The sequence below is a fragment of the Hippichthys cyanospilos genome, chromosome 21 (assembly GCF_059441005.1).
Source record: "Hippichthys cyanospilos isolate Australia breed blue-spotted pipefish chromosome 21, RoL_Hcya_1.0, whole genome shotgun sequence".
In the NCBI taxonomy this organism is placed as follows: Eukaryota; Metazoa; Chordata; class Actinopteri; order Syngnathiformes; family Syngnathidae; genus Hippichthys; species Hippichthys cyanospilos.
Genome location: NC_142389.1, coordinates 15,122,101 through 15,145,375, shown reverse-complemented (window position 1 = coordinate 15,145,375; position 23,275 = coordinate 15,122,101). Strand labels below are relative to the sequence as shown.

General features: G+C 43.4%; 1 protein-coding gene across 3 annotated transcripts in view; it reads left to right on the top strand.

Moving 5' to 3' along the window:
• The window catches only part of top2b (DNA topoisomerase II beta), a 178,050-nt gene that overhangs the window by 119,917 nt on the left and 34,858 nt on the right, over positions 1–23,275 (top strand). For all 3 annotated transcript variants that reach the window (XM_088404453.1, XM_088404452.1, XM_088404451.1), the window contains exons 21-27: positions 1,522–1,753; positions 2,284–2,418; positions 8,886–9,086; positions 9,180–9,375; positions 9,444–9,535; positions 9,903–10,058; positions 19,278–19,361. In XM_088404453.1, coding sequence (XP_088260579.1) covers positions 1,522–1,753; positions 2,284–2,418; positions 8,886–9,086; positions 9,180–9,375; positions 9,444–9,535; positions 9,903–10,058; positions 19,278–19,361 — 1,096 coding nt within the window. The remainder of the gene's footprint in view (positions 1–1,521; positions 1,754–2,283; positions 2,419–8,885; positions 9,087–9,179; positions 9,376–9,443; positions 9,536–9,902; positions 10,059–19,277; positions 19,362–23,275) is intronic.

The following is a 23,275-nucleotide window of genomic DNA, read 5'->3' as shown; positions in this document are numbered from 1 at the left end:
GCTGGCCATATTTCAGTACTGGCACCTTTGGAATTAAAATGTTTCAAAATGTAAACTTTTGTGTTTTTTTCTAGGGTTGATTTTTATTCAAAGTTTAATTGAAGACCCATTTGTTTAGCTACAAAATCTGCAACATTTTAAATGTTTCTCCTTTCTGTTCCATGCGGGATTGTGAGTTTTTCTGTCATTGGTTTGATGGTTTGAATCAATGGATGTCTGAAATGGTTGCGTTATCTGTAAGGCATGGCAAATCCTTTTTAGACTCCTTTATGATTAAGGGCTAAATAAACTGAAATTTGGTGTTGAAAATTCTCCTAAACTCCCATTTTAGCTTTTGTTGGGAACAGACATAAACTCACTCTTAAATCCCCCATGCATAACATTTACAGCTGCTAATTGCATAAATTGTCCATGCATGAGCATACCTTGAAAGCTAAATGACATTTTCTCTAATAAGAATGAGTTAAAAAAAAAAACTGTTTTCACACTTTGGTGAAGAATAATATAATCACTGCATCCCAAACATTTAGTTTTCTGATTTTTAGTGTACAGTAATCCCTCGCTGTATCGCAGTTCACCTTTCACGGGTTCGCTGCTTCACGGATTTTTTACAGCGTGGTTATTATTCACAGCGCATTGTCCTCTGAATCCTGATTGGCTCAGGGACTTTACTGTTGTCTCGAAATAAAATATTGACGCTGTACTGTATTCTTTTTTCACTTGTTAATTTATTACAAAAGGCAAGAGGATCCAAAAGCTTGCTTTTGTCTCTCCTGTGTCTCTCCTGTGCGCGCTCAGCTCAGCACACAAACAAACGTGCTAGTAAGCACATTGATTGACAGCTTGGTCTCTGAGAGCCGATCACGTGACTTTTAGGCGTGCCGAGAGCAAACGCAAACACCGATTTGTGTGCCTACGGAGAGCAACGAAGAAATGTGCAGCTTTGGAAATCTGACTTTACCTAGATTTATTTTATAATAAATTGAAATTTCTAGTATATTTTTATGATATAAGAGGCTTCACTTTAATTCGATGTCCGGGCATATCCGTTATAAAAATCTTCTTGCTCAGAAAAAGAAAGAGCTTAGTAACTACTTATAACAATGTGCGGGTTCTGGAGGAAGAGGCATCGCTGGGACTGTGAAATACGCAAGTGACAATGTTTCCAATGTATTACTATATTAAAATGATTGTTTGAAACAAATTTGGGGCTTTAAAACCGGTTTTGATTTTTGGGTTTATTCTATAGTATTGCATTGTAAAAGAATGAAAAAAATAAAGCTGGCTACTTCACGGATTTCACTTTGCACGTGTTATTTTTGGAACGTAACCCCCGCGATAAACAAGGGATTACTGTACTTCAAAATTTAAAAAAAAACAAACCCAAAAAAACATTATTACTGTTGTGTAAAAAGATTACCATTTTGGAACCATGATGCATTTGAAGGTGGGTCAGGGTTTGTTATTTACAACTTCATATAGATATTCTATGACTGATAGCTTTTTTCTTAATTCCTCCAGTCCACTTGCCAAGCTGTTATTTCCAGCAGTAGATTCCAACCTGTTGAAGTTCCTTTACGATGACAACCAGAAGGTGGAGCCTGAGTGGTACATTCCCATCATTCCAATGGTGCTTGTAAATGGGGCAGAGGGCATTGGAACAGGGTGGGCGTGTAAGATTCCCAACTATGACCCCCGAGAGATTGTCAACAACATCAGCCGAATGTTAAACCATCAGGACCCACTGGCAATGGTAAAATAGCTAGAGATTTGGAATTTTGTTGTTTTGAGTTTCACAATTTCAAATAATTGATGTACAGTATTTGTGGCTGACAGAATGTATTTATCTTGTCAATTTCACAACAAAAAGGTTTTTGGTTTACATTCAGAACTGATGACATCAATGTGAAAATACATGTTGCCATCAGACTGTGCCTAGATGATTTGGATTATTGCATCAAATTGCATTCATGTTAAAAAAATAAAATAAAAAAATGCAGACACATACAGTAATTGCCAAGCATGCAATAGTCATTAACAACTAAGAATTATAAGACCTTAAAAAAAATGAACCAATGCCCTTATTCTGCATGCATGACAACTTGTTAGTATGTATTATAAACGCAAAAGTAGTTACGATTAAGGAGTGGAAACGTAAGTTTTGGGGTTGGTTTGTGTGCGTGTGTGTGTGCGTGTGTGTGTGTGTGTGTGTGTGTTTAAATATCAATACAAAGTGTTGCATTTCAAAACATTCATTTTTTTCTAACACTTGTTTTCTAAAAGCTTCCCAGTTATAAAAACTTCAAAGGAGTAATCAATGAACTAGGTCCGAACCAGTACCTGGTTAGTGGAGAGGTGTCAGTCCTTGACAAAAACAACATTGAGATCACAGAACTTCCTGTACGAACATGGACTCAGGTACACTTCAGCTCCTTGTCCCATATTTGTATAAGATGCACTTGTATGTCTTCAGTCAGAAGAACTATGGTTTTTCATGACAAAGGATGATCATAGTAGCACTTGATGAGTATACAGCCAAATACACTAGTCAACTAAAGCTAATACTAATACTGTATGTGTATTTCAAAGCATGACTCTTTGGGCCCTATTTTCATGCTCGCGCACAGGTTGGGCGATTGGCATAGCACAAATGTCCTTGGGGTTGGGCCAGACAGAAATTTGGTAGTTTTGTAGACGGCTTCAAACTCATTCCATCTTGTCTGTCCATCCATCCACCCATCATTAGAACTGGTTATCCTCCCAATGGGTTTGGGCATTTTAAAATGTAAATCGTAAATCTCTTTTAATATACATGTACTATTTCGTTATATATTTTTTCCTACAATAACAGTTTGAAATATATGTTCATTAATAAAATAACAAGATGTAATTTGTGTTTTATAATGTACACGATTTGTTCTATTCTTTGTGTGCTTATATTGTGATGTTGTGAGAGGTGTGCCAGGGCAGGCTGCATCCACGAAAGATAAGTTCTCATGAAATTTTGTGTTTAGGCCATCAAAGTTCAAATAAAATATATCAAAGCAGGTGGTCAAAAGACAATAATTGAAATTAAGTATATTCTCAAAGTTCAAAATTACTTTAATCACAAAGTACAACTAAAAGAGATCAAAGCGGGTGATGAGAAGGCAATTATCAAAATGTATTTTCTCCGGATTCAAAGTTAATTTCGTCACAAAGTTAAAAAAAAATTAAAAAAAACAAACAAAATCAAGTCAAATGTCCAAATTAAGTTTGTTCTCACTTTCTTCTTGCCTTAGTGAGTATTGTTCTTCTTTCCTCCTTTCTTTCTTGTCTTTTCCTCAGCTTACCAGTCCTCTCCCTTTACACTCTACCACGCCTGCCTTTATCAGGTGGCTTAAAGCCACATATGTTAATGTTGTGATGCATGCTGGGTGACGTAGTTCCCAGAAGGTCAGCCATTTTGGGGTGTCGCATTATCTTTTGAAAGGGAATGTAGCATCCTTCCACCAAATTTTTCAAAAATCCTGTTTCGTCTTGTTCTTGTAGTCTCAAACTTCGTGAGACATCCCATTATTTGTTTTCAAACTATTGGTTTAACTACTCATATATATTATGGTCACGGTGGAAGACTGGTTAGCATGTCTTCCTCACAGTTCAGAGGTCCCGGTTTCGAACACGGCTCCCGCTTCTTTTGTCGGGTTTGCATGTTCTGCCTGTGCTTGCAGGAGTCCTGGCACATTCTTAAAACATGCATGGTTAGGTATATTGGATGGTTTAAATCAGGGGTCCTTAATGTGTCGCTCACAGTCCACCGGTTGACCACCTAGCTATTGTTGGTCACCAGTATGACATCAGACATTAAAAAAGTCAAAAAACATAGGAGCCTGCTCACTCTGTGAGCCAAAGATTATCAAGTTAGTTTAGTGTTGACGCGGCTATGCTTCTAGGAAGGTACTTAAAATTATAAGCGTAGCAAGGGCGTCCGTGTCATATTTTACTTGTACCTTAAGTATAGTTTACGTTGAGCTCTAGCTTTGATACAGTGGCTTGACAGGTAGTGCATTGCCCCATATGTCACACTTAAAAAATTAACTGATCTCGTCATTAGTTACCCCCTCCGCCCCACCAGTTGATTGTGGGAGGTTGGCTACTGGATAAGTAGATTTCAGGTGAAAAATGTTTGGGCATCCCTGCTTTAAAATTGTCCATAGGTCTGATTGTGAGTGTGAGCGATTGTTTGTCTTAGTTAGGGCAGGGTAGGGAACCAGTAGGGAAGAGCCCTATCCTGTCTGTTTTCGACACCTAAATGGCTAGGGGAACATCAAAAATAGGCAGGATATGGCTCTTGACTCAAGAGGGGTAGGGAACGCCGGTTCCTCAAAAGTCTTCAGGAGCCGAATTTCCCTACCTTTGAGTTAGGGTGTTCCCTGCCTACTACCAAAGACAGCTGGGATAGGCACCAGCAATCCAGCGACCCTAATCAGGATAAGAATCTAAATAAAATGGATGGATTATATATTATTTTATCTGGTATTATTCAGTTTGAAAAATACAGTATTTCCTCAAATATAAGTTCTTTCCCAAAAATGAATAAGTATGGGTGAGTCCAAAAAAAAGTAATATTTTTTTTTCGTCACCATTCAAGGAAGATGGATCTGTCAGCCACATAAGCCGAGTTTTGACACATAGATGTGCATTTTTATATCGGCTGTATTCTTACTTACAATAAGGACGAGCTAGAAGGCAGATGTCAGGTTGCTGTGAGCAGCAAATGGCCTGTTGCAGCTAACAGCAGCTTGTGTTACCTGAGATTGTTACTGCATTATTTTCAATAAAAGAAGCAAGCAGGTTGAACCAACATCCTAGTCCATCTTGTTCACACACAGAAATATTACTAAAACGTAGAGGCTCATGTAAAAGTTATGACGTCTCCAGCTGATTCATTTGAGAGTGAGCTGGTTAGAGAACCCATCCATCCATCCATCCATCTTCTCTACCGCTGTCTTCCGGGGTCGGGTCGCGGGGGCAGCAGCTTGAGCAAAAAAGCCCAGACTTCCCTCTCCCCGGCCACTTCATCCAGCTCTTCCAGAAGGATCCCCAGGTGCGCTCCCAGGCCAGCCGAGAGACATAGTCCCTCCAACGTGTCCTGGGTCATCCCCGGGGCCTCCTTCCAGTGGGACATGCCCGAAACACCTCACCAAGAAGGCATCCGGGGGGCATCCTAACCAGATGCCCGAACCGCCTCAGCTGGCTCCTCTCAACACGGAGGAGCAGCGGCTCGACGCTGAGCCCCTCCCGGATGACCGAGCTTCTCACCCTATCTCTAAGGGAGAGCCCGGACACCCTGGGGAGGAAACTCATTTCGGCTGCTTGTATCCGGGATCTTGTTCTTTCAGTCACGACCCACGTAACGCCTTTCGGCTCAGCTCTCTCTTCACCACGACTGACCGGTGCAGAGCCCGCATGACAGCAGACGCCGCACTGATCCGTCTGTTGATCTCACGCTCCATCCTATCCTCACTCGTGAACAAGACCCTGAGATACTTGAACTCCTCCATTTGGGGCAGGACCTCATCCCCGACCTGGAGAGGGCATTCCACCCTTTTCCGACTGAAGACCATGGTCTCAGATTTGGAGGTGCTGATCCTCATCCCAGCAGCTTCAAACTCGGCTACGAACCGCTCCAGTGAGAGTTGGAGGTCCCGGCCTGAAGAAGCCAACAGCACCACATCATCCGCAAAAACCAAAGATGCAATCCTGAGGCTCTCAAACTGGACCCCCTCAACGCTTCGGCTGCGCCTAGAAATTCTCTCCATAAAGGTCATGAACAGAATCGGTGACAAAGGGCAACCCTCACTGGAAACGAATTTGACTTACTGCCGGAAATGCGGACCAAGTTCTGACATCGGTCGTACAGGGACCGAACAGCCCGTATCAGGGTCTCCGGTACCCCATACTCCAGAAGCACCCCCCACAGAGATCCCCAAGGGACACGGTCGAACGCCTTCTCCAAGTCCACAAAGCACATATAGACTGGTTGGGCGAACTCCCATGCACCCTCAAGGACCCTGCCGAGGGGGTAGAGCTGGTCCACTGTTCCACGGCCAGGAAGAAAAACACAGTGCTCCTCCTGAATCTGAGACTCGACCTCCCGACAAACCCTTCTCTCCAGCACCCCTGAATAGACCTTACCGGGGAGGCTGAGTGTGATTCCCCTGTAGGTCGAACACACCCTCTGGTCCCCTTTCTTATAAAGGGGGACCACCACCCCAGTTTGCCAATCCAGGGGCACTGTCCCCGACGTCCAGGCGATGTTGCAGAGGCGTGTCAGCCAAGACAGCCCTACAACATCTAGAGCCTTCAGGAACTCCGAGCGGATCTCATCCACCCCCGGGGTTTTGCCACCAAGGAGTTTTTTGACCACCTCAGTGACTTCAACCCCAGAAATGGGAGAGCGCACCTCGGTGCCCGAAGACTCTGCTTCCTCAGAGGAAGACGGTGGGTGTCGGTGGGATTGAGGAGGTCTTCGAAGTATTCTGCCCATCGACTCACAACGTCCCGGGTTGAGGTGGGCAGTGCCCCATCTCCACTGTACACAGTGTCAATAGTGCACTGCTTCCCCCCTCTGAGACGCCGGACGGTGGACCAGAATTTCTTCGACGCCGTCCGGAAGTTGCTTTCCATGGCCTCATCGAATTCCTAACACACCCGAGTTTTTGCCGTGGCGACCACCAAAGCCGCACTCCGCTTGGCCAGCCGGTACCCGTCAGCTGCCTCTGGAGTCCCACAGGCCAAAAAGGCCCGATAGGACTCCTTCAGCTTGGCGGCATCTCTTACTGCTGGTGTCCACCAGCGGGTTCGGGGATTGCCGCCACGACAGGCACCGACCACCTTATGGCCACAACTCCGATCAGCCGCCTCGACAATAGAGGCGCGAAACATGGTCCACTCGGACTCAATGTCCCCCGCCTCCCCCGGGACGTGGGAGAAGTTCTGCCCGCGGTGGGAGTTGAAACTCCTTCTTACAGGGGACTCTGCCATACGTTCCCAGCAGACCCTCATAATACATTTGGGCCTGCCAGGTCTGGCCGGCATCCTCCCCCACCATCGGAGCCCAACACGCCACTAGGTGGTGATCAGTTGACAGCTCCGCCCCTCTCGTCACCCGAGTGCCAAAACATGCGGCCGCAAATTCGATGATACAACCACAAAGTCAATCATCGAACTGCGGCTTAGGGTGTCCTGGTGCCAAGTGCACATATGGACACCCCTATGTTTGAACATGGTGTTCATTATGGATAATCTGTGACGAGCACAGAAGTCTAATAACAACGCACTGCTCGGGTTCAGATGGGGGGAGGGTGGCGTTCCTCCCAATCACGCCCCTCCAGGAGCGCTCTCCAGCACACCCTCCAAGGACTCCAAAAAGGGTGGGTGCTCGGTACTGCTGTTTGATGCATTGGCACAAACAACAGTCAGGACCCGTCCCCCCACCCGAAGGCAGAGGGAGGCTACCCTCTCGTCCACTGGGGTAAACCCCAATGTACAGCCACTTAGCTGGGGGGCAACAAGAATGCCCACACCAGCTTTGCGCCTCTAATTGCGGGCAACTCCAGAGTGGAAGAGAGTCCAACCCCTCCCAAGAGGACTGGTACCAGAGCCCAAGCTGTGTGTGGAGGTGAGTCCGACTATATCTAGTCGGAACTTCTCAGCCTCGCATACCAGCTCAGGCTCCTTCCCCGCCAGAGAGGTGACATTCCATGTCCCAAGAGCTAGCTTCTGTAGCCAGGGATCGGTGCGCCAAGGTCCCTGCCTTTGGCCGCCGCCCAGCTCTCTTTGCACCTGACCCCTATGGCCCCTCACACAGGTGGTGGAGCCCATGTGAGGGGGGACCCACGTCATCCTTTCTGGCTGAGACCGGCCGGGCCCCATGGGTGCAGGCCCGGCCACCAGGCGCTCGCCAACGAGCCCCACCTCCAGGCCTGGCTCTAGAGGGGGTCCCCGGTGAAACATAAATCCATTTATCTTTTTCTTCATATGGGGTCTGTGGACCCCATATGAAGGACCTGTTTGCCATGGGTGACCCTACCAGGGGCCTGAAGCCCCCGACAACTTAGCTCCTAGGATCACTGGAACGCGCAAACCCCTCCACCACGTTAAGGTGACGGCTCACGGAGGGGCTAGAGAACACGAAAAGGTATTCCATTTGACACATTTATTAATTGCGGTCTTTTGGCATTGTTGCCAAAGAGTTGCTGCATCTGTGACATAGAAAATACCAGAATTTGACCCCAAAAATAGGCTTTGTGTTGTATTTACTGTATATTTAAAAAATGTGTTATTTAAATATTATATAATTTTATATTTACAATGATTTAAGATTGCTGTCCCACTGCGTGCCCTGATCAAATCCATCAAAATCACATTTCATCACCTCCACGTCAAATTACAACTGCTTCCAGGTGGTCTATCTACATTTGGTCATGTAATTGCAAGACATGCAGTGCAATCACGCCAAAACGTAGGTATGGGATCTGCCAAAATCACAACCACAATTAGCTGGACCTCCTCCTTCATGAAATATATGATGCACCTCTTTTTAGGCAGTCACGTTTTCTGTGACCAAAATGTTAGATGCACTGGCGAAAGGGCCTCTCTCTCCACCATGTTTAACGCTGTGAACATGTGGATATTTGGTCCATTGGAGTACACCCCTTCCTCAACAACCAATATTTAGGAAGTGGTGCAGGCCCATTGGTAGAATTGTGGTTTAAATACAGTAGTGTAACAGTTGACGTTGACACCCTGTCATTCCTCATAAATGGCAAAAAAACAAGCAGTATATAAAATGGATGAGATACATTGTTGAACCTATATGATATCCCCGCGGTCTTACGCAGGCTTATAAGGAATCTGTGCTGGAGCCGATGCTACAGGGCACAGAAAAAACACCATCACTCATTACCGACTATAAGGAATACCACACAGATTCTACCGTGAAGTTTGTGGTTCGCATGTCTGAGGAAAAACTAGCCCAGGCCGAAGCAGCTGGCCTCCACAAAGTCTTCAAGCTTCAGTCTAGCCTCACTTGCAACTCGATGGTAAGCATTCATTCAGTTTGAAACTGCAGATAAGTTACGGTGCGAATTAAAGGTGTATGTTAAAAAAAAGATTTCTGTCTACTTTATTCATAGGTTCTGTTTGACCACATGGGTTGTCTAAAGCGATATGATTCAGTCCAAGATATTCTAAGGGAATTCTTTGAGCTACGCCTGCACTACTACAAGCTTCGAAAAGACTGGTTAATTGGTAGCCTCGGCGCTGAAGCAGCTAAACTGTCAAATCAAGCTCGTTTTGTTCTGGAGAAGATCGAAGGAAAAATTTCAATTGGTAAGTGGTCTGAAAATATTTCAATCGTCAAAGCTCATATCTCACGTCTCTGTTCTGTGTCCAAACAGAGAATAAATCAAAGTGTGAGCTAATACGCATGTTGGTCCAGAAAGGCTATGAGTCTGACCCTGTAGCTACCTGGAGCAAAGCTCAAGAAAAGGTAACAATTATCCAGATGAAAGCAATAAAATGTAGTTAGACTAACTGACTTCAAACATGTCTAATTAAAAAAAAATTATAAGTGTTTTATACATCATTTCTTCATTTCAGTTTAATTCTTTTGTGCCGCTGGGGCGGTATGGCCAGGTTTCTTTCCCAGCAGCGCAGGATAATTAAACTGAAATGAAGAGTCATGGTATTTGAAGGAATAATGATAGGAATAATGTCAGATTGTGTCCTTACCTGCTATTGGAATTTACATTGGTCATTCAACACTTACTGAAAGTTTCGAGTCAATATCTTTTTCCTGAAGAATTGGACATTTGCAAGATGTTTGTGCCCAAACTTTTAAAATGTTTTTCTTACAGGTTCAAGAAGATGATGATGTAGATGGAAATGAGAGTGACAGCTCATTGTACTCTGGTACGTCATCCGGCCCAAATTTTAATTACATCCTTAATATGTCCCTATGGAGCTTAACAAAAGAGAAGGTGGAGGAGCTACTGAAACTAAGAGACCAGAAGGTAAGGTTTAGCAAGTTATTTTTCCTGTCTGCGTGTTATGCTTCATTATTTGTTTTTATTTTAATAATGCAGCCTGGTTCGAACCAATGCAGACTACATAATAAGTCACAGTAAGAGCACCTGTCTTAAAACTATGTCAAGATTTATCTGGTATGCGAATTTCATATCAGCTCAATGCCAGAGCCATCATGACTCAAGTAATGATAATAGGCTGTTTCGTATCACAGTTTGCTGTGTAAATTTTGGACTTTGTGTTAAGACGGGTCAAGGCGGGTGGAGATGACGATGGAGGGGAACTCAAAATATGCAGGAAGGCTGCGTCGCCTTGGCGGAGACTAGAAAGGGCTGCTGGGGGCATGCCGCAGACAGCAGTGAGTTCATGGGACTGACCTGGGAAAAAGGTGACCATTGGCAGCTGACTGGCTGCAGCGGAATGGCTGGCAGCAGCGGCTTGACTGTGCTCAGGGGACTGCTGCAGCAGCGTGACTGGCTGCTCAGGGGACTGCTGCTGTGGCGTGACTGGCTGCTCGGGAGACTGCTGCAGCGACGTGACTGGCTGCTTGGGGGACTGTTCCGTTGGCGTTACTGGCTTCTCGGGAGTACTGCTGCAGCGGCGTGACGACTCCCGGGGGACTGCTGCAGTGGCGTGACTGGCTGCTCGGGGAACTGCTGCAACAGAGTGACTGCCTGCTTGGGAGACTGTGCAGCGCCGTGGCTAGCTGCTCGGGAGACTGTTGCAGCGCTGTGGTTGGCTGCTCGGGAGACTGCTGCAGTGCTTTGGCTGGCTGCTCGGGAGACAGCTACTGAAGCTTTGATCTCCCCGGCCGCTGGGGACAAACCAGAGACTTAAATATTTGTACAGGACTCATCTGAGGCAAGGGAGACTGCTGAGGGCTGACTGGCACCTCGGGAGCCTGCAGCAGTGTTGTGGCTGGCTGTTGGAAGGCAGCTGCAACAACGTGACTTGGGACTTGGGGCTTGACTGCCGTGTCTTGGCTGGCAACTCTGAAGGCAGTTGCAGTGGCTTGACATAGGACTTGGGAGGTGGTTGCCGCACCTTGACTTGGGACTTGGGAGACGACTGGGCAAAAGAGACTGAAGAGGGTCAAGAGACGGCTCGGGAGACTGCTGCAGCAGCTTGACTTGGGACTCCGGGGGCGGCTGCAGCGACTTGACTGGAGACTCGGTAGGCATGCGTGGACGCACGTTGACTGGAGGCTCAGAAGGCGACCACTGAAGACTTGGCATCCACGGTTGCTGGGGACTGACCAGAGACAGAGTTGACTGTAAGGAACTGACCTGGGACAAAGGAGACTGTGGCTTGACTCGGGACTCCAAGAGTGGCTGCAGCTGCTTGGCATGCAACGCTGAGGTCGGCGGCCAGGAATCCGGAGAGAAGTGGCAGCATCATGGCGGGGAGCTTAGGAGGCCTGTGCCGCGCCTGAACGGTGGGCTTAGGAGACGGGTGCCAACTAGCTGGAACCGGCGCCTGTGTGCAGGGTCCAGGACGCCCAGCTAAGGAAGCACAGGGTCCAGGACGCCCAGCTGTGGGGTCACAGGGTCCGGGACATCTAGCTGCGGGGGCACAGGGTCCAGTACGCTCAGTCGGCGGGGAGCCGGGACGGGGACGTACTGTTGCTGGGAGCTGGAACGGGGACCTCCAGCCTTCCTGGCTGGGGACAAGAGACAGTAGCCACATCAGCCTGTCACCTGGAAGGTTGGGGAACACTGAAAACACAAGGAGGACAATCAATAGAAACGGGGGAAGGTGCATGTGAAGGGAGTGGCTCGAGGTAAGGTGTGGCTGGCAAAACAGAATCGGATGGGGGCTTGGATTCCGGAGGGAGTGATTCTGGACAAGGGGGTACACGGACAAGAGGTTGGTGATGTGTCCGAGGCACATGACCTTTTCTCGGGCGCCGCCGTCGACTGCTAGTAAGAATGGCATATGGCCAAACAGGTTCCTCTCGAAAAAGTCTCGGCTTACTGGGGTTTCATAATCGGAGATAAAATCAGAATCGGGGGAAGAAAAATGACTAGGACGGGCAATGGAACTGTTTAAGTTTAAATCTAACTCATCATAATTGGAGTCGTAAAGGCATATCAGGGAAAATCAGCGTCAAAATCAAAAGTAGTAAAGGGCTCGGATAAACAAAATCAGGACTGGAACTGGAGTGAAAAGTCACAAATGGGGGACAATCCTCAAGGTTGGAGAAATCAGAGTCTAATGTGTAGCGTGGGGGGCGAATAGGTGAAGGAGTGTGCTCCGGCGGATTAACAGAAGGGTTTTCACTTTCGAAATTGGAAACATCAGAGTAGTAAAAAACATGAGGTGGCAAAATAGTGTGATATGGGAGCTCCGATGAGTCAATGGGGACCACGGAAGGGAGAGGCGCCAAGGAATACTGACTGACATGGGGGGGAACATGGAAAGGTGACAGGCTGAGGGCGTTGGTAAATGGTAAATGGACTTTCACTTATATAGCGCTTTTCTACCTTAGGTACTCAAAGCGCTTAACACTAACTAGTCATTTACCTACTGATGACGCAGCATCAGGAGCAACTGGGGGTTCAGTGTCTTGCTCAAGGACACTTAGACATGGTCTTGATGGTCGGGGGATCGACCGACGCCGTCGGGAGCTTCCTGCAGGGACCCTTTTTGGTTTGGTCATTCTGTCACGACGGGTCAAGTCGGGTGGAGATGAGCAAGGAGGGGAACTAAAAAAATGCAGGAATGAGGGAAATAGCTAAAAAAATGAAGGTTCAATAATTAAATAAGGCAGGAACAAATAACAAAAAAACAGACAAAGTAGCAACTGAACCCGAAACTAAAACGAACTCACAGGGAACAGCAGGGTGGCAGCATAACAGCATGGAAAAGCAAGCAATGACCTGACAAGAACTAAATGAAAACTGGGGACTTAAGCGTCACTCTGAGCGAGGAAACACGAAACAGCTGGAGCGAGACAAAAGGCAGGGGAAGCTGATTGGATGACATGAGGAGGGCAGGTGGACAAGATCAAACTAAGGAGACACAGACAGGAAAGGCAGATGCAAGGGAACATAAGAATGAATTAAAAACATGAACAATAAGCCACACAACCCAAAAAACATCAAAACCCAACCAAACTTTGTGCTTCATGTAAACATATGGACTCACTAAACTCAGAATCAAGTGCCTGCAGACGGTCATAATGATTTTTGGACGATTGTCCATTTGTGTTCAAGAGTGTCAGGATTCATTGGACTTAATCTGTGATGCTATAGAACAACCGCCATGTTCAGCTTGCTACCAGTTATCGAGGAGGAAGAGTAGGAGGAGTAATGTCAACCGCCTCAACAACATAATGTTAACGCGCTGGCAACGCTCTACATAGACAAACTTCAAAATAAACATTTTCTGGAAGAAGATGCCTTGACATTCCTTCATCACAGGTGAAGAGAAGAAGTGGCCAGGCAACAAGCCCTTGCTGGTGTACCACTCTAAAAATCACCAAACCTTAAAAGCTCACAAAATCATGGAGAGATTCCAGGTGATGTAGAGGGCCCACACAAATGCCTGGGTCACTTGAAGTTTTGTTGAGTGGATGAACTTGGTGTTTTACCCTGTCGTGAAGAAGTTCCTCGAAGAGAGCAACTTCCATTAAGTGTCTGCTGATTCTTGATAATGTCACCAAGGCTTTAAAAATTATATCCAGAATGAATTCTCCTTCATCAAGATGCTGTACCTTCCTCCATATACCACTCCTCTCCTCCAGCACATGAACTAACTAGCAAGCCATTTTCAATTTTAAAAAACTTAATATCAAACTTTCTTTTCAAGCTCTACTACCCAGCTTACCCTTCGTAAATTTAGGAAGCCACACTTTGACATTGTTGTGTGCCTGAAGTTAACTGACATGGCAGTCCTGAAAACATCTCTGAACTTATTTTACATCATAGTGGTAGCATCACCTACTAGCTAAAGGAAATACTTTTACCTTGGATGGTTTTCTCCAGCCATGTTGACTTGATACAACCTCATTATCGTCCAGAAAGGTTGTTACACTTAAATGATATCAAAACTCAGTTTGTGAGTTTTTGGAAAACGACGTTGCCGTGGCAACAAATTACTCACCAAGAAAATGACAGTAACTTTACAGGTCTTAACACGCATGAAAACTCATGAAATTTTGCATATACATCAAGGCTGATGGAAAAACAATCTTAAGTGTGGTTTAATTAATTAATTAAATAATAATGGGTTTCGAAGTAATGTTGTCATTGTAAATGTATTTGAGTAAAGAAATGTTCAGTCATTAGTTTGATGTCAATGTCGGGTTTTATTTTTTTTTAAACTTTTGCACTTCCATTCAGGGAACGCAGTTATTATGCAGTGGTAGTGGCAGTGGTAGTTGTTCAAAAGTTTTTATTACTGTCCAAGTATAAATACAGTAATCCCTTGTTTATTGCGATTAACGGAGACAAAAAACATGCCTCAAAAATTCAATTGTCATAAGTGAGAAATAGGGGAAATCCCGTAAAGTAGGATTTGCCCCCTTGCAAACATAATACGTACATAAATAAAGTGAAATGCATTTGACACATTTTTCCAATGTTATATATATTCTCACTTGCACACATCCACATGTGCAAAAACGACAGGGTCTTATGACTAGTCTTCTGCTGGAGGCTCTGACAGGGGTTGTTGACGAACGAGGACTATTGTGATGGGGAGTTGTTGCCATCGTTTCTTCTTTCCGGCCAAAATTCCTTTATATCATGCCATACCTCCACACGGTTGTTGCCAATAACATCTCAGACTAAGTTATCGCCAATCTCTTGAGCTCTTTGTTGAAGAGTCCATGTAATGCTACAGAGCTCTTCGAGGTTTACGAGGTTAAAGCCACACCTTTCAATTTCATTGTCCTCTTCTTGTGAAGGTCCATCTACCTCTTCGCTAGCTGACTGTCTTTACGATGAGGTCCTCGTCGGCCAGGTGTCCAAGTGGCAATCAGTGAGTCCAGTAATGTCATCCGATGTCATGCCAGAGAACCCTTCAACGGCTAGCAGTCGCACTCTTGCAATAATTGGTGATGAGTCTTTCACACTGTTGTAGAGAGATTTTGGACCACTCTTTGCAGAATTGTTTCAACTTTTTCATCTGGAGTGTTTTCTGGCATTAATGATCTGTTTCAACCTTGTGTGGTATTTTGCCCAATCCTTTGATCTTTAATTCAAATACATTTCACAGCCAAAGAAAAGCATTGAAAGAAGAGACCAAGGAGCTGAAATGGCATCCAGATGCAGTGCTCTCTTTTGCCTGTGTCCCCGCACCCGTGACAACTATTGCCGGGGATGCATACTTTTGAATCAATGTGTGTCCCTCGGGCGCATCATTTTTTTTTTTTTTTTAACGTCAAAATATTAATCATTATCTATCTACTCTTTTATTAAAAAAAACTTTTACCTACCATGCAACGGGAAGAACATGCAAATTTCACACATGAAGGCAGAAGGTGAAATCGAACCCAGGACCTCTGAACTGTGAAGCGAACGTTCTCACCAGTCTTCCTCTGTGGTGCTCACAAAACAGCACCTCGATTGAATTTCAATTTAGATTTTGAGTTGATCATTCCCAAACCCTAATCTTGTCCCTCTTGAGCCATTTTAATTTGGGCTTGCTGGTGTGTTTCAGATTGTTGCTCTGCTGCATGATCCAAGAGCACTTGAGTTGGGCCCTGCAGCCTTGGGAACTGCTTTTTCAAACCTTATCGAGACAGATATTATTCCCATTTCTTTTATCATTTCGTCTCGATTTTCTTTGGATCGTAGTGTGTTGTGTTTGTTACTGGAATTCTGTACCCTACTTTGTCTAAGGTAAATCATGGCATGATGCGTTTGTTCTTGGAATTTCTTAGCCTACTTTGTCAAAGGAATTCTGTATTCAACAAGGGTGAGGGTTTGCATCTGGCCAGTGAAATCAAACTCAACCCAAAACTGTTTTTAGTCACAATTGTTTTTGTGATTTAACAAGGGGTGATGCGTTCTTTTTCACATAGAGTAAGATAGGTTTGTGTTTTCCCCCCTGGTAATAATCATTACAAAACTGCATCATATACATTCTTGGGACGTGGCAGGCATAGTCCATACGTAGTAGTCGGGCGGTAATTGTCTCCGGTTTGCCCATTTTTTTTTTCCCCCATTTTTAAGAAAGCTATTTATCATCTTGATGACAAAAAAAAAGAGCCTCATCTCCATATCTTAATGAGTCACAGGAAACCAGTAAACATTACAGATGACCTTTACAAGTTACTCAAGTGGCACAATTTGAACTGAAAAAAAAGGCAGACTTTTTCTCATGGTCAATCATTTACATCTTCTAATCAGCCAAAGGTTTTTTGTTGTTGTATTTTTTTTATTATCATTTATCATAAAAAATCCACAAGGTCAAAGATCAAATATACAAGTCATGCCCCCAGAGATTTTCCTATAGGCCACATTCCAAACCCCTTAGCCCTCCACTTTGATTTGGGCCTTACAGACATCAAATAAAACAGAACTAATAACAGCAACATTTAGAACAAATAAGAAAGAAGTCCCATCTGAACATCAGGATCAAGTTGAAACGTTAGAAAATTAAGAAAACTGGGAAAAACTAAAGAACAAAAGGAAGAGAAAAAAAAACAAAAAACAAAACGGGGGGTGTTGGCTCAATCATCACAATCAGGCAGAAATGTCAAAGTCTCTATATAATTTAACAGAGGTGTCCATGTCTCGACAAAAACAGCAGGGGAACCTTTAAGGGAAAAACGGAAGTTTCTCAAGTTTTATGGATTAGCAACTCTTGAATCCATCTATTCTGAGAAGGAGGTTGGGAAAGTTTCCATTTGAGGAGTATAATTCGTCTAGCTAACAGGGTGAAAAATGCCAGAACCGCCTGCAAATGTCTCCCCATCACAGGGTCAGAAAGCGCGCCATAAAGAGCCAGAAGTGGGTCCGGGTGAAGACTAACACCATATGCCACATTGTATAAAAAATTTCTGACCAGTATGTGGCAAGCCTGGGACATGACCAAAACGTGTAAATGGTCTGCCGGGGATAATTTGCATCTATTACATGAATCGGATGAGTTGTTTTATAAATCCGAGACAGTTTCGCATTTGTGTAGTGGGCCTTGTACAACACCTTACATTGCAAAAGATCGTGCCGTGCACATATTGAAGATGAGTGTACCAATTTTAAAACCCGCTGCTAGTATTCCTCAGGCATTGTGAAACCCAGTTCTCTTTCCCAGGATTCCTTTGCAGCAGTAGGCTGGGTGACTGTTGCTGTGTTGAGGAGTCCATACATAATAATAACAATAACAATAATAATAATAATAATAATAATAATAATAATATGCCGCTTTTCACCTGGACAGAGAGCTAAGAGTGAGTCAATCAGTGTTTTGACACTCACGTCGTCGTTCCGACGAAGTCCAAAACACTCAAAGATAAAGAGCCCGACACCATCTGTTCATATAGTCAATATCAGAGACTGAGCAGTGGCGAAAAACAAAAACAAAACCCTAACACAATTAAAAGAAAAAAAATACTCATTACAGTAGTTAGTCCTCTCCAAGCAGACAGGAAGAAACGCGAAAGTCTTGCCCGTGGTCCAAGCTCCGGTTCAAACAGCAACTCAATTAGCAGGACGAGCCGGAAAGAGGAGCCTGAAGTTAACACCTTTTTGGTCGAGACCTTGTTTGATCTTATTACACGCAGCTCGCCTCCTCGCCGTTGCCGCGCTGACATCGAGGTACACACGAAGCATGGTCTCGCCGAATTTCAGCTCGTGCTGCCGAGTCCAGCGAAACACTTTCTCCCTTATTTGAAACTGATGAAAGCAAACCACGAAGGGCCTGAGTCTACCTCCTGGTCCAGATTTAGGGGCCAGTGAGTAATGAGCTCTCTCGATCGCCGGTGGCTCGGGGAGCATTTCGGGGCCAAGATTTTTCATGGACAACTCAGAGTTAAACTTGGTCGGGTTCCGGCCTTTCTCGGTCCCTTCAGGTACATTAATTATACAGAGGTTGACTCTTCGGGACCTATTCTCCAAGTCCTCCAGGCGGTCCTGAAGTGCTTTATTGAGGGACTCGAGTCGCTCCACTTTAGTCACCGTTCTCAAGATGCATTCAAAGTTCTCCCAAGCCAAAGATTCTGTCGCCTCCAGGCGGTTGTTGAAGCCGTTCACCGTCTCCCGTGTGTCCAATGATAATTCTGAAGGTTTCACTGAATCTTGAATCAGCACCGACAGGTCCCCCTTCAGAGAAATTAATTTTTTCTCCAGTTCGGCAATGAGAAGGTTTATGGATAGACCGTCCGGTGCAGCCGGAGCGTCATTAGTTTCGGCGCTATTAGTAGCCATTTTGGCTAATTTGCTAGCGCATAGGGCTGTACTGCCTCGAGTTACCGGGCAGCCCTGTGCAGTGTTCGATTTAGGTTTCGGACCACTCATTATTTGAGTTAGGAACCGACATAGACTATAGACCATAAAAGACCATTCGTCAAAAAATATGCTCCCTAGAAGGTAGTTCGCGTGCCAATTATAGCGAAATTACAATGTTCAACCGGTAGACCACTCGACTCACGGCTTCTTCCTACCGCCTCATCACCGGAAGTTCCTAATTCCGGTTTGCCTTATTTTCTAAACGTACTTTTTTTTTTTTTCTCCTCAAAAAGGTCTCTTAAAAACTTGGACCAAAGTGGAGATTTGTGAAATTTCTTGGGACTGCGTTTCCGTATTGCAATTATAAACTGGATTTTTACATTATCTCTCTGTGACAGACATGCTCTGATGTCACATGTGCGATCTGTGTTTGAGAATCAACATGAAGACTACTACTGCCTTGAGGATTGGCATGCTTCTAAATGAATAACACCTCACTATGTGGATCCATTTAGCAGCAATATTCTTTAATAACATAGGTATATGGATTGATTTTATTTTTACGCACAAAAAGCAGAAAATTACGTGATTTTATTGTCATATTTAAGTTGGTTTGATGAAATTAAAATTTTTGTGAGTAATAAATCTGCAAAAAACAGAAATCATTGTATGGCAAGTGGCACCTTTTCACAACACTGTAGATGTAACCCATATTTTCAAAAGATTTTCTGTTCAAAATAACCAAATAACCAATGACTGGAAATGATAAAAATAATAATACTTTTTTTTTTTTTTTTTCCTGTTGTGCAGACTGGGGAGCTCCAGAATCTCAAGAAAAAATCCCCAGAGGATCTGTGGAGAGAGGACTTAGCAGTTTTCATTGAAGAATTAGATGTAAGTGTCTTTACGGTTTGCAGTACATCTCATTTTTTGACAGGTGAATCAAATCCCAGCAGACTGAGAAAAGACCCTGTTGTGGAATTTTTAGGATTTTGGCAAGATTAGTAAAATAGTCTGGAAACAAATTATCCTTTTGTGTTTGTTTTATATGAAGCTTCAAAGAGCAGCCCTAAACAAAAGAAACATCCCTCTGTTCAACTTGCTTACAGTTAGCAGAGTAGAATTACCGCCTAATGTACGTTTTTTTGAACCTGCTGTTCAAAGCTTTGTGTTTCTTCTTTGTTCATCTTTGTATGGAGGAATTATCCTGTGCTACTGTAGCCAAAAATGTGCAGGTTAGGCACGGTGCCATTTTATGAATAGCAGCCTGAAAGGTGCCGAAATCTTGAACAATTGTCATTGCTCACTGATGAACTCGTCACAAACTTTTTTTACTTGAAACATGGGTATCATAGCAAAATCGGAACATAATACAGTGACCCGTTTCAAGTTTATACCCCTGTTTCAAGTTACAAAAAAAGCAAAGTTGGCTGGATGCCTTCAATAGCTTCAGTTCTGTGTAGGTGCTTGTGGCAAATGTGAAAAACAATTAAATTGTTATTCTGAATGGGGTCAGATCCTTCTTAATTCCACATCATATTACAAGAGGCTCAGAGTGCATGTGACAAATCTTAGGGTATACTTCATATGTTTTTAAAAAAAAATTCATTTTATATATATTTTCAGTTATCGCGGGTGCATTCTTGTCATTAACTGCGAAAAACGAGGGATCACTAAACCTGTTTTTTTTGTTGTTTTTTTTTTGCTAGCCACCTGCAAGCAAATGTGTATATCTGTTTGAGGTGTCAATTTATGGAACAACCATCAAATACAACTGAAAAGATGTGAATCCAATGGCTGTGCTCAAAAAGAGTTAAAACAATATATTATTAAAAAACATATATATATATACAGTGGGCCCCTGTGTTACGACATTAACCCGTTCCGTGGTTAGGCTCTTAAGACGACTTCACCGTATGGTGGGCGGTGCAAACCAATGTTAAATAGCTAATGCGTTCAGAACCCCAGGTAAAAACATCAAAATTGTACATACATATAAAAAATTGGTACCAAAATAGTATAGTAAGCGCTACATATATATAATATACCAGTATACAATCAGAAAAAATCATAAATAAAAAATATAGAAAGGATTTATTTACCTTGAGTGGCGTTTGTTATGCCGATATTCCCTAGAAAAGGAAGCCTAGGCTAGGCTAGCTTCGTATTTCTTGATTATCTCCAGCTTCATTTCCATATAAATCATCATCTTACTTGTCTCTTTAACATCACTAGCAATCTTGGGACCCATGGCTAACCCTTTCAAGTTTGAATTAAATTTAAATTGAGTTGAATTTTGTAACCACTCGCGATAGAACAAAGCTTTACCATTCCGCCATTTTTAAACGAGTGAGGCCGACCAATAGCAGACCAGCATCTCCATGAGGAGACACTGACCAATAGCAGACCAGCATTGTAATGACGTGTTGCATGGAGGCAGTTAGGCAACAGAACAGAAAATAAGTCCCAATTACCTAAAAACGCCTGCAGATGGAGGCAAGACAACACAAATACAGCCAACCCCCTAGGGTCATGACAGGTGTTTTTGTCGCAAAGCTGGAAAAATACTGTTGAGGGGACGAAAAAACTCAATATTCCACGTCACAACATGAAAAAAACGTGAGCCAGCTACGCTGTAACACGGGGGTCCACACTGTATGTCTAAATTTAATAAGAGAATGTATAAAATTTGGGGTAAATTTGTGTTGTGTACATTTTATATACAGTACACATTATTTGTAATTTATTTATGTATTTATGATTGTATATGAATTATGTAGAATGTGTTATTATGTTCATTTAAATAAACTATCAAACAAAGGAAGACAAAAAAAGATGCTATTGATGTATTGCTTTCGATTTTGAACTGCTATTTAACTAACTGATATCCATCCATCCATCTATTTTCAATAAATATGTCGGGACTATACAGTGATCCCCCCCCCTACTTCGTGATTAATGGGGCGTGTCAACCCCCGCAAAGTCTGAAACCCGCGAAGTAGGGTATCAGTTCCTAGATTTCAATGTATGCCCCAATATAGCCGCAGTAACCATAAACAATCCTTTTTTTGTTTTTTTATTTTTTGCGTATTTTATTTCCTTTCTCCTATTATTTAACATTACATTATCCTTATTAACATTATTGTATATTCATTAAATAACTAATATTACTTAGTTTGTTGAGAATTTGTTCTCAGGACTGGTTATCTGCACCAAGACTCCGGTGAAAGAGTACGCAAGTCATCACGTTGAACGTCACATTTATTATGGCTCATGTATGGTGTATCATGTAGTATCTGTTGAACAACAATGTTAAAGTCAGTCAACTAACATATAAACACTTGCCGAACTTTGATCTATGAATTTACTGTATTTTTAGCCCAGATTAGCGGGTTAGCAACAACTAACTAAAAAGTGCAACCTCTACACAAACGAACACATAAACAGAATAAACACTCATCGCTTACTAAACTTAGGCAGTAGCATGCGTTATCAACATAAATGTAAATAAACTATGAATGTGAGCTTATGTTGTCATTCACTACGTCACCGTAATGAGCTGAATGACGCACAGAGAACTTAAAACAGGAAACGGAATTGCAACGCGACCAGACAAATTAAAAGCATGCATTTCAAAATAAGATAACAAACGTCACGAACTCTTAACGCTTGAAGAATTCTTAACATAGTTATTAACTAATATTACTTAGTTATTTGATTAATACAGTACTGTATAATGTACATTTTTGCTTTTTTTCATTTTTTTCCATTTTTGCGCATTTTTGTATTATTTATTTTTTTAAAATATTTTTAATTTTTTAATTCCTGGAAAAACCCGCAAAGTACTGAGACCGCGATATCTGAGACCGGGAAGTAGGAGGGATCACTGTACATGCAGGCATCTTCAGTCTGTTGCTGTTGGCAGACAATTACAAAAAAAAAAAAACTACATCAAATTATAATCATCATATACCATCTTTTTGCGTAAACATCTGATGTTAATACCTGCAGCTTATAGTCCAGTGCGGTTTATCCGTGACAAAAATAAATTTTTTGCTCATATTTGCTGTGTCTTAAATACCAGTGTGTCTTTAGTCCGGAAAATACGATGTGTGTGTGTGCGTGCGTGCGTGTGTATATGTATATATACAGTAGATTTTGATTATGGCTGTTGCAACATTGAGCTAATAGCTGTTTCTTTGTTAGCCTTGATTGTGGGTTTTGAAGTAACCAATGGTCCCACATTCGCTGCATGTATCCCCTCTCCCTGGGATTGCTTGTTTAGTAGCAATTCAGCACCTCTGTATTTTCTGCCAATATTTTTCTGCCCCTCAACCACCTGGTCCCCTAGCACAGCAGTACCCAACCATCGGGCCGCGACCCGGTACCGGTCCGTGGATCAACTGGTACCGGGCCGCGTGCGCTACACCCGAAATAATGTTTTGGAAATTATTTCGTTTAACAGTTTATACGTTTGTGCTTGATCTTTGTTTTTCTGGCGCCGCTTCTGGCCGCTGTTGATATTACATACATAGTGAGAAGGATGATGTGGTTTTTAGAGCAGCCAGCAGCAGCACCCCATGACGTGGTCAGCACATCCTCGGTCCGTAATATAAATCGGAAGCGTTGACCGGTCCGTGGTGATAAAAAGGTTGGGGGCCGCTGCCGTAGCAGACCTTATTAACCCAGGTGATTTCTCAGCCGGTATGACTTTTCAGTTATTTGTTCACTCATGAGGTAGGCTGATATATAGGTCTTGTTGTTTGTCCTTGACCGAGATTCAAGCCCTACATATATATATATATATA